Here is a 12402-nt window from a genome sequence, read left to right as displayed (position 1 = left end):
GCCGTACGCGGGCCTCTCACTGTTGTGGCCTTTCCCTTTGCGGAGCACAGGCTCCGGACGTGCAGGCTCAGTGGCCATGGCTCACCGGCCCAGCCGCTCCGTGGCATGTGGGATCTTCCCGGACCGGGGCACGAACCCGTGTCCCCTGCATCAGCAGGCGGACTCTCAACCACTGTGCCACCAGGGAAGCCCCCATGATTAATTTTATAGGATAAGAAGAAAAGAAGCATGATGGTCAAGACTTCACAGAGGAAGCAACGTGATCGTAGAAACCAATGCAAAGCGTGGCTTGAGCACCTCCATCCTTTTGAGAAAGTCTGTACATATTGAAGAGGCTAGTTACTAGAATCATATCCTATCCTGGCAATGAGATCAGATGCCATCAATGGGAGGAAACTTTGGATAAGCCCCAGCAGGTGCTCTGGCAGAAGAGACTGCATGGATTCCAGGTCTTCAGTGGAACCAGACAACGCTTAAGTACTTTGGATCTTGCCAAAGCCTTGCAAAAACTTACAACTAGTTGCACAGGTGAATCTCTGCCAGGAGTTCTCACAGGTGGTCTGAACTCCAGCCCCAGGCCCACCCCTACCCAGTCTTCAGATTTGGCAGAGATGATTCCAGGAGCTGGTCTGGGTATCTCACAGCTCCTCTGCAAACAATTTCCGGTGACTGAGGAAGATATCAGGAAACAGGAAAGTGAAGATGGCAAGAGAGAGACTGAGGATAGCATTGATTGCAGACAGGCTAGCTATCAAGGTAGAAAAAGTGAGGGGCTAAGAAGGATGTCCTGACAAACACTGTTGAAAAAAAAGAGAAAATGGTGCAGATGAAGTGGTACACCACAGCACTTTATTAATGACTCTCTGCAGTGTCTGTAAGTTTTTCTTGCTTTGAGCTTTTGAAACTTTAAAATAAACCAATACTTTTCTTTCATTAGATTCTTTTGTGTGGCATAGAAAATATAGACAGTCATCTATTTATATTTGTTTGTTTGTTTGTTTTTGCGGTACGCAGGCCTCTCACGTTGCAGAGCACAGGCTCTGGACGCACAGGCTCAGCGGCCATGGCTCACGGGCCCAGCCGCTCCGCGGCATGTGGGATCTTCCCGGACCGGGGCTCGAACCCGTGTCCCCTGCATCGGCAGGCGGACTCTCAACCACTGCGCCACCAGGGAAGCCCTGTTTGTTTGTTTTTTGCTGGCCTCCCCGACGAGGGATCAAACCCGGGCCCATGGCAGTGAAAGCGCTGAGTCCTAACCATTGGACTGCCAAGGAATTCCCTAGACAGTGATCTTTTTGAGGGGAGTGATTTGGTTTCTGGTGAGAAGAGGAGATCTTTCCTCTTCATGTTGTTATCTCATTTTCCTCTCTGTGTATGTTATTTATTTGTATTTTAAAGTCAATAGAGAGTTATCAAAGTTATGGGATTATTTAGTATTTTTGCCCTTACAGTCACAGAATAAAACCTACCTTTTCACAATAGATTATACTTTTTTTGTATAATACCCAGTAGATTCCACAATAATATTTCATTAAAGAGCTGTTATAATTATGTTCTCAAATAAGATATCTACTACTGGGTCTCTATTTTTGTGTTGTTGCATGCTAATTCAGAGTTGCATATAATGAGATACCAAACTTTTCCTTAGTTTTACGGTACGCGGGCCTCTCACTGTTGTGGCCTCTCCCCTTGCGGAGAGCGGACCGGGGCACGAACCCGTGTCCCCTGCATCGGCAGGCGGACTCTCAACCACTGCGCCACCAGGGAAGCCCCTTTTTTCCTTATTTTTAAAGATGTTTATGTGTTGAAAATTTGATTCATGAAAATTGACATGCCATTTGGGGTATCATGATATCAAAAGAGACTGTTTTCAGCATCATTAATCTAACAATAAATCACTGCTTTTTGTGATTTATTTGCCTGTTTGCCTCATCAAGCATGTTGTATTATTCAAATCCTCTTTATCATGACTGACTTTTGTCTGAGGGATTTATAGTTTCTGAGAGCGAGGTGTTAAACAATAATAGAGCATCTGTAGTATTTGTTTCATGCCTGGGATGCTTCACACTGCCTGTTAGAGAGTTTCTGCTTTAACTGTTTGGTTAGATTCAGTGCAAAAAATAATGAAAAAAAGACTATCTTTTTTTCTGTCAGACCTTTCCCCTGAGTTTTATTAATCTTTAAATACAGAGCAGACCCTATCTCTCTAGAGTTTGGTATTACTCAGGGATTCAGTCTTCCCAGATACCTAGTCATTTCAGCTCCCAAGTCCCAAGGCTGACTGCAGAGTCATGTCAGACCCACTCATTCCTTCTTGGTCTGTTTCCCTCCTTGGAGGACCTGTGATGAGGGAAAGGAGTCACCAAGGCAGATTTTCTGGACGTCCTGGTGAATCTGAACATCAGAGAATGAAGTAGTTCAAGGGGAACTTGAGACTGTCAGGGCTTCAGGGAAGGGGGTGCAGAATATGGAGGAATAGAGATGGGGTGATGGCTGCGCAGGAGTCAAGGAGAGACGTGTGTAGTGCGTGACTAGGTAGGCAAACCTCACACTTAAGTGGGATGTTGATTTTGTTCATTGACAACGTCTGTGCCTGTTTCACCAATCCTTGTGTCCCTGAGGGGTGATATGGCGTGAAACCGTAAGACAGAAGTTGCAGTTGTCTTTAGGACATAATGAAGGGGAAAATTTTTATCTCAGTGCAGGGTGAACCAGGTAAGGGCCAGTTCAAGAAAGACCCAGAGGTTGTGTCTGACCAATGTGGTTTTTTTCTTTTCCGGCCAAGCTCCTTTGGAACCTGACTGGGAAAAGGGGACTCAAGCAGATGTCACTGCAGCTTCCTCAGGTCCAGGTGTGGCAGGTAATAATAGCCCAGGTGTTGTTGCTGAGCCTCACAGTCTTCCTCCTCCTCCTGCCTGGAGACAGTGACCTGTGAGGGTGAGCAGAGGGCATCAGAATGGACCAGTCATTGCCAAGTATTGGGGGTTACAGGGGAGGGACATGGCCACAGCCAAAAAGACCTGATGTTCCTGTGTGTCTCTCTTCCTTTTTTCTCTTTTTCTCTTAATTTTCTCTCCCAGCCCTTTTCCTCTCTTTTCTCCCTCTTTCACATCTTTCTCTTCTTCTCTTTTCCTTTTATCTCTCTTTTTTTTCCTACCATTTTCTCTCTGATATCCCCTTCATATCTTCTGTTTTCCTCCCCCCACCCCAGCTTAACTGATGTATAACTGACATACAGTAAACTGCATACATTTAAAGTGAATGATTTGATAAGTTTGGATTATAAACTTATTGAACCATCCCCACAATTGAAATAAGGAATGCTCATTATCTCCCCAATCGTCCTCATGTTCTTTTGCAATTCCTCCTCCCCTGCTATTTACAAACACATTCTTATTCCCAGACAACCACTGATCTGATTTCTGGCCTCAGAGATTAGCTAGTATTTTCAAGAGTTTGTTTATAAATGGAATCATACAGTAAGTACTCTTTTTCATCTGACTTCTTTCATTCAGCATAATTATTTTGAGATTAATCATTGTATGTGTTAATCCAGTACTATTGCTAAATAGTATTGAATTGTGTGGATATACCACAGTTTGTTTATCCCTTCACCTGTTGATGGACTTCTGGGTTGTTTTTAGTCTTTGGCTAGTACAGATATTATCATGAACATCTGTGTATGAGTCTTTGTGTAGACATATGTTTTCATTTCTCTTAGATAAATTCCTAGGACTGGATGGTTGCATAGATGTATGTAACTTCTTTTAAAATTTATTTTTAATTGAACTATAGTTGGTTTACAATGTTGTGTTAATTTCTGCTGTACCGCAAAGTGACTCAGTTATACGCATATATACATCCTTTTATATTCTTTTCTATTATGGTTTAATCTCAGGATATTGGATATAGTTCCCTGTGCTATACAGTAGGACCTTGTTTAGCCATTCTATATGTAATAGTTTGCATCTACTAACCCCAATGTAACTTTGAAAGATGTGTCCATGTTATTTTTTACCAGCACTATATGTGAGTTCCAGTTGCTTCATATCTTCACCAACCCTTGTTATCTTTTTAATTTTATCCATTCTCATGTGTAGTGGTATCTCATTATGACTTTCATTTACATTTCCCTAATGACTAATGCTGTTAAGAAAAGGAAAAGGCAAACTACACTCAGACTAGGAGAAAATATTTGCAAAACATATCCCCAGCAGAAGACAGGTATTTGTAATATATAAAGGGTTCTTACAACCTGATAGTAAGAAGACAACAGCATTTTCTTTCTAACCAGGAAACAGCAGATCAGGCACGTGATGAGCACCAGGAGTCCTGCCAGGCAGGTGAGGATGATGGTCCAGAAGGGGAGGTCTGGGGAGACAAGTACTTGTGTGAGCCACCTCCTATCATTCCCCTAGGGCTCCTGATCCCCCCTACTGTGCCTCAAAGTCCTTAGCATGGGTTGGCCAACATTCATCATCATCCAATACCCTGGGTACATGGTTCCCTTTAGTGAGGCAGAGAATCAAAATATTCCCTCCCCATCCTGGGCTGGAGCGTCTTTGAGGCTTACCCGAATTCTCAGTCAAGATATCGTTTCTATTGGGAGAATACCCTGAAAGTGAATGAAATGGAGAATGCATGTGAGTGTGTTTTACTTTTTTAAATAAAACTTTTCAAATACACAGAAAAATAGAACCACATTATAAACGTCCATCACCTAGAAATAACAATATATAATTTATCCAGTTAAAACAGTATCATACCCAATGTATAAATTAGTAACACTTGCTACCCTTGCATCATCCCATAATTCCATTGAAATATTAAAGTCATGTAGCCATAATGATGATTCACTCCATTTTAGTTTGCATCACTGGAAAATGAGGATATTTTGCTACATAATAACAAAGCCATTATCACACTACAAGAGTGATATTTCAAATCATACCTCTGGGAATGGATGACTGATGATGGGCTGGACCCTCTTATGCTAGTGGAGGGGAGAATGGATCATCACATTTGACAAGACCATGGGATCTCTTTAAATTTATAAATTCCCACTCAAAACTCTCTTCTCTGGCTATGAATACATTCTCTCCCTTCTCCTTTACTGAGTTTTTAATGCTTATTTTCCAGGATTCACCTATACTGTAACTTCCTCCAGGAAGCCTTCTGATTACCACTCCCAAGTATGGATTGGTTCACATCAAATAATTTATAATTTTAAATTGCCTATTCTTGTTATTTCCAACTGCAACACAAACTCTATGAGGGTAGGGACACATAGCACCCATTGGGCAATGGGAGAGGGTTTCAGGTCCCCCTGCTCGTACAACCCCAGGCAAATTCTTAAGACGTGCTGCCTGATACGAGCAGGAACAAGTGCTTTTTAATTATTTTATTTATTTATTTATTTATTTTTTCTACATCTACTTGGAGGTTTATTCTTACTTCCATTCAAACCAGGTTTACAAAATATATGCTGTGATTAATTAATTTTTTACTTTTAAAAATTTTTTTTAAAATTAAAAAAATTTTTTAACATCTTTATTGGAGTACAATTGCTTTACAGTGTTGTGTTAGTTTCTGCTGTATAACAAAGTGAATTAGCTATATATCCCCATCTCCCCTCCCTCTTGGGTCTCCCTCCCACCCTCCCTATCCCACCCCTCTAGGTGGTCACAAAGCATCGAGCTGATCTCCCTGTGCTATGCAGCTGCTTCTCACCAGCTATCTGTTTCACATTTGGTAGTGTATATGTCAATGCTACTCTCTCACTTTGTCCCAGCTTCCCCTTCCCCTTCCCCGTGTCCTTAAGTCCATTCTCTACGTCTGTGTCTTTATTCCTGTCCTACCCCTGGGTTCATTAGAACCATTATTCTTTTAGATTCCATATATATGTGTTAACATACGGTATTTTTCTCTTTCTGACTTACTTCAACAAGTGCCTTTTTAAATTAAAATTAATTTTAATTAAGCGAAAATTTAAAAATCTGGTAGTCAGTACTATTAAAAATCATTAACCATAAAAGCCAGTCACAATAGCTGTGCTTAATATGCTCAAGAGCCTCATGTGGCTTATGCACCGGATAGCACAGATATAGAACATTTCCTTCACTAAGAGAGTTCTATTGCATGGTGCAGTCTAGGAGAAGGCGAGCGTCTCCTATATCCCACTGAATGTCCTTTCCTCTCCCTCAGTAGTGGGTAAAATCTGTGGGAGTATGCACCTCCTGCCAGCCTGGGAAAGTTCAGTGCTGACTCATCCCAAAGTCTCCAGATTCCCAGGAAGGTCCCCAGGTGAGGAAATTGGAAGCCCCCACTTCTGCCCCAATGATCAGGGAGCCTTACCATCCACAAGGACACTATTCCTGTCCAGGGTAAAATTCTGCAGCTGGGTACCATTCTTGGTCAGCCACAGGAATTCCTCATAGATGGCAACTCTGTCCAGTCTCTGAGCCAATGGTGAGAAGTTACACTGAGCATCTACCCCAGTGTGGTTGCTGTGGGGCTCAGACCTGGAAGGACACAAGGGATGAACAAGGATATCTGGAATTCTACCCCGATTCCTGGTTCCCTGCTTCTGGTCCTGTCTAGGAGAACTTTCTGCAATGATGTAAACATTTGTGTCTGTACTATCCAATACAGTCATTATTTGCCCCATGTTGTTATCGAACACTTAAAATATGGCTAGTGTGAGTGAGATGCTGAATGTCTCATTTTATTTAATTGACTTAATTTATAAATAACTAGCTGCAGGGAGAACATTTTGAAATGTTGGAGTAAAAACTTCTGAAAATCTGTAAAAACAATGAGAACACTGGCAAACATGGTCAAAATCAACTTTTTCAGAAGTCTAGAAATTAACCGAAGGCTTGTAACAATTCAAACAGCATTTAGTTAAGAAAAAATGTTTGAATCTTGGTAAATGGAGTAAACGTTATGGTGTTATAACTCACACAGTTCTCATCCTGCTCTCACAAGGGGCTCAGTAACTTTGAAAACCATAATGGGTTTAGAGCTCCCCAAAAGGCCCATCGCCATTGAATTGTCATTATTTGACCTATCTGGCAGCTCCTTGAAAAAGCCTTATTTTCGGAGCTTGTCTTTATTTGACTCAGAGTTTTATTGGAGTATAATTGCTTTACAGTGTTGTGTTAGTTTCTGCTGTATAACAGAGTGAATCAGCTATATGTGTACATATATCCCCATATCCCCTCCCTCTTGCATCTCCTTCCCACCCTCCCTATCCCACTCCTCTAGGTGGTCACAGAGCACCGAGCTGATCCTCCTATGCGATGCAGCTGCTTCCCACTAGCTATCTATTTTACGTTTGGTAGTGTATATATGTCCATGCAACTCTCTCACTTCGTCCCAGCTTCCCCTTCCCCCTCCCTGTGTCCTCAAGTCCATTCTCTACGTCTGCGTCTTTATTCCTGTTCTGCCCCTAGGTTCTTTAGAACCTTTTTTTTTTTTTTTAGATTCCATATATATGTGTTAGCATACAGTATTTGGTTTTCTCTTTCTGACTTACTTCACTCTGTATGACAGACTCTAGGTCCATCCACCTCACTACAAATAACTCAGTTTCATTTCTTTTTATGGCTGAATAATATTCCATTGTATATATGTGCCACATCTTATTTATCCATTCATCTGTCAGTGGGCACTCAGGTTGCTTCCGTGTTCTGGCTTTTGTAAATAGTGCTGCAATGAACATTGTGGTACATGTCTCTTTTTGAATTATGGTTTTCTCAGGGTATATGCCCAGGAGTGGGATTGCTGGGTCATATGGTAGTTCAGAGCTTGTTTAGAGAGGAAAGCCTAACCCCATGTCACTTGCCACAGTCAGTGGTAATTGTTGTACACTATATCTGCCCAAGGGAGCAATACCAGTTGAGGCAAGCAAGAGGTGAGCTAATAATTTAAAAGAAAAAATTGGGGAATGAGATGTCTACAGGGGGCTTTGAAAAGCTCCAGTGTATTCCTGGGTATCCAGAAGACCACAAGAGTGCTGTGCAAGACTTGAGAAGGCCTTAAACTCTTACCTCTAGCTGAAAGGTTGGCTTAATATCTAAAAAAATTGATCAATGTAACATACCATATTAATAGAATAAAGGACAAATACCACATGTTTTCTTTTTTTTCCAAATGTTTTCAATAGACACAAAAAACCTGACAAAATATAATTTCATGGGCTTCCCTGGTGGCGCAGTGGTTGAGAGTCCGCCTGCCGATGCAGGGGACACGGGTTCGTGCCCCGGTCCGGGAAGATCCCACATGCCGCGGAGCGGCTGGGCCCGTGAGCCATGGCCGCTGAGCCTGCGCGTCCGGAGCCTGTGCTCCGCAATGGGAGAGGCCACAGCAGTGAGAGGCCCGCGTACAGAAAAAAAAAAAAAAAAAAAAAAAAAAATATATATATATATAATTTCATGATTAAAAAAAACTCAACAAACTAGGAGTAGAAAGAAACTTTACAAACCTGATAAAAAGCATTCATGCAAAGACTACCCCTAACATCATACTTAATGGTGGAAGAGTGAAAACTTTTCCCTTAAGACCAAGGACAAGACAAGTATGTCTGCCCTCCTCTTATATGTTATTCACATCATACTGAAGGTTCTTATGGGGCCAATTAGGAAAGAAAAAGAAATAAAAGGCATTTAGGTTGGAAAAGAAGATGTTAAACTCTCTATTTGCAGATGACATGATACTGTATATAGAAAAATCCCAAGAAACACACACATACACACACACTACTAAATCCTATTAGTTCAGCATGATTGTAGGATATAAGAGCAATATGCAAAAATCTATATTGTATTTCTATACACTAGTTATTAACATTCTGAAAATAAAGTTAAGAAAGCAGTTCCATTTACAATAGCATCAAACAATGTACAAAACACTTTGGAATAAATTTAACAAAAGAAATGTAAGATTTGTATATTCAAAACTATAAAACTTTGTTCTAAGACTTTTAAAAAGACCTAAATAAATGAAAAGGCATCCTATGTTCATGAATTGGGGATTTAGTATTATTAAGATGATAACACTCCCCAAATTGACCTAAAGATTAAATTCAATGCCTATCAAAATCCCAGCTGGCTCTTTTGCAGAAATTGATAGCTGATACTAAAATTAATATGGAATTTCAAGGGACTCGAATAACCAAACCAATATGGAAAAAGAACAACGCTGGACAGCGCCACTTCCCAATTGCAAAACTTACTACTAAACTACAGTACTCAAAACACTGCCACTGGCAAAAAGACATACAGATCAATGGAATAAAATTTACTGTCTGTAAGCAAAGTCATGCAATTATGGACAACTGATTTTCAGCAAAGTTTCCTAAACAACAGGGAAAGGATAGGCTACTTAACAAATAGAGCTGGGACAACTAGATATTCACATGCAAAAGAAGGAAGTTGGACCCCTATCTCAGCATATACAAAAATTAACTGAAAATAAATTAAAGATCTAAATGTAAGAGATAAAATTATATAACCTTTGGAAGAAAACATAAAAGTAAATCTTCATAACCTTGGATTAGTCATTGCTTACTTAGATATGGTACTAAAAGCACAAGAATCCAAAGGAAAAAGTAGATAAATTGGATTTCACCAAAATGAAAAACTGTTGTGCTTTAAAAGATACTATCATGAACATGAAAATCCAACCTTTCAAATGGGAGAAAATATTTGCAAATCATGTATCTTGTAAGAGTCTAGTATCCAGACTATATTAAGAACTATTATACCCCAACATTAAAAAGACAAAATTTTTAAAATGGGTAAAGAGCTTGAATAAACAATTCTCCAAAGAAGATATAAAAATGGCCAATAAATATATGAAAAAATGCTCAACATCACTAATCATTAGGGAAATGCAAATCAAAACTACAATGAGCTACCACTTCACACCCACTAGGATGGCTATAGTGGGGAAAAAAAGGGCAATAATAATCGTTGGTGAGGATGTGAAGAATTTGGAACCTTCATACATTGCTTAAGGGAATATAAAATGGTGGAACCTCTGAAGAAAATAACTCAGTAGTTCCTCAAAAATTAAACATAGTTACCCTATGACCCTACAATACCCATTCCTATTTATATGCCCAAAAGCATTGAAAACATAAGTTCATGTTAAAACTTGGATATTAATGATCATAACAGCATTATTCATAATAGCCAAAAAGTGGAGACAATCCAATGTCCATCAGTGGATGTACAGATAAACAAAAGTGGTACAGCCATCCAATAGAATATTATTCAGTCCTAAAAAGGAATGAAGGACTGATATATGTTACAGCATGGATGATCCTGAGAACATTATGCTAAGTGAAAGAAATCAGTCACAAAAGACCACATAGTGTATGATTCCATTTATATACATTTCATATAAATGGAATACCTATTGTTCAGAATAGGCAAATCTACAGAGGGAGAAAGTAAATTGTTTGCTGGGGGGTGGGGGTGAGGGAAAAATGAGTGACTGCTAATGGGTAGGTACAAGATTTCTTTTTGGTGTGATGAAAATGTTCCTCCCTCCACTAGGTAGTGGGATAGTTGTAGCACTATATAAATATACCACTAAATTACATACATCAAAAAGGTAAATTTTATGGTATGTGAAACATATCCCAAGAGGTGTATAAAAGTGTCTAATTGCCTCTTATGGCTAGTAGCTACAGTATTGGACAGCACGGTTAGACTGCTGGATTCCAAGTCATTTGGTTCTAACCCCTAGCTCCCATGGATTCTGCCTTCAGTGGCCGATTTCTTAAGACATGAATGCTACACTCTATATTCCATGGCCCCCAGCACCAGCCACCTTCATGCCTAGCTAGGTTGACACAAGCTCTTCTGAGTTTCTAGCCAGTTGTACTCGCTGGTTCAGGAACAAGCTGATGTTTGGGTAACAGCTCTATATTCCTAGGGCTCTCCTCTATAACAGCTAGGAACTGAGAGACTATGGCAGTGGGACACTTTCAAAGGACAGAACAAACCTCCAAAATGATTGGGTCCTGAGTTGGAACTCACCTGAATGCTGAAACTTGACAGTCAGAAAAATAACTCTTGATGCTGCTGTTTCGGAAGAGCTGGTTGAGCTGAAAGACAGGGCAACATTTCCTTGGTCAGAATCCATGGCACAGTGGCATCGGAGTGTTTGATCCCTGGTCAGGGAACTAAGATCCCACATGCTGAGTGGTATGGCAAAAAAACCCCAAATAAACACGAAAACGAAAAAGAAAACACTAGCCCAGGGCCTGTTCCAGGGTATGACTTGGGCTAGCAAGTGAAGCCCTCTATGGCTGTCTCTTAGTTTGTAAAATGGGAATAAGAACCTGTCTTCATGAAATGTTAAAAAAAAGTCACCCTCCAGGTAACCAACAAGGATCTACTGTATAGTACAGGGAACTATACTCAATATTTTGTATTAACTTTAAGGGAGAGAATCTGAAGAAGGATATATATATCTGAATTGCTGTGCTGTACACCCAAAATTAACATGATATTGTAAATCAACTATACTTCAGTTTTTTAAAATGTCCAGCATATATACACTACCAAACGTAAAACAGATAGCTAGTGGGAAGCAGCCACATAGCACAGGGAGATCAGCTCGATGCTTTGTGACCACCTAGAGGGGTGGGATAGGGAGGGTGGGAGGGAGACGCAAGAGGGAGGAGATATGGGGATGTATGTATGTGTATAGCTGATTCACTTTGTTATAAAGCAGAAACTAACACACCATTGTAAGGCAATTATACTCCAATAAAGATGTTAAAAAAAAAGGCCAGATTGCCAAACTGAAAAAAAATAAATGTGCACACCAAAAAAAAGTCACCCTCTGACTACCCAGTGTCCATAGGTCAGTCTCTACTTGGGAACAGGGTGGACAAACAACCCCATTCTCACCGCATCCTCAATATTTCTCTTGTTCCGCTGGTGTTTGGGGGTGCCTGGGGCTATGTCCTGGGAATAGATTAAGTTGGTGACAGTGAAATTCAGCTGGAAGTCCTGGAAGCTGGGACTGATTGTTGGCTGGTCTGTTGGTATATGAATTGATGGCTCCACTTCTAGAATAAAAAGAAAGTATGAAGTTTTTAACAAAGAAGTCATTACAGCCAGTCTACTTATTCCTGGCAATGTGGACTGAGGTGGGATTTTAGAAGTGGGCTACACTCAAAAAGAATGAAATAATGCCATTTGCAGCAACATGGATGGACCTAGAGATTATCACACTAAGCGAAGCAAGTCAGAAAGAGAAAGACAAATACTGTATGATATCACTTATATGTGGAATCTAAAATTCGATACAAATCAGCATATCTATGAAGCAAAACCAGACTCACAGACATAGAGAACAGATTTGTGGTTGCCAGGGGGGAGG

General features: G+C 40.4%; 2 protein-coding genes across 2 annotated transcripts in view; one reads left to right on the top strand and one right to left on the bottom strand.

The window, feature by feature from the left end:
• Positions 1–231: 231 nt before the first annotated feature.
• Positions 232–804, top strand: MBD3L1 (methyl-CpG binding domain protein 3 like 1). The gene is given in 4 exon segments (XM_024767487.1): positions 232–284; positions 286–318; positions 320–691; positions 693–804. Coding segments are annotated over 4 exon segments (570 nt in total).
• Positions 805–2827: 2023 nt separating this feature from the next.
• Positions 2828–12402, bottom strand: part of LOC112414827 (mucin-16-like) — a 36988-nt gene continuing 27413 nt past the window's right edge. The window contains 6 exon segments of the mRNA XM_024767486.1: positions 2828–2929; positions 4292–4371; positions 4574–4615; positions 6355–6521; positions 11049–11116; positions 11928–12088. Of these exon segments, the coding sequence (XP_024623254.1) occupies positions 2828–2929; positions 4292–4371; positions 4574–4615; positions 6355–6521; positions 11049–11116; positions 11928–12088 (620 nt within the window).

The sequence above is a fragment of the Neophocaena asiaeorientalis genome, unplaced genomic scaffold, assembly GCF_003031525.2.
Source record: "Neophocaena asiaeorientalis asiaeorientalis breed wild unplaced genomic scaffold, Neophocaena_asiaeorientalis_V1.1 scaffold87, whole genome shotgun sequence".
NCBI lineage: Eukaryota > Metazoa > Chordata > Mammalia > Artiodactyla > Phocoenidae > Neophocaena > Neophocaena asiaeorientalis.
Note: the sequence above shows the minus strand (reverse complement) of the source record. Positions and strands in the feature narration are given on the sequence as shown.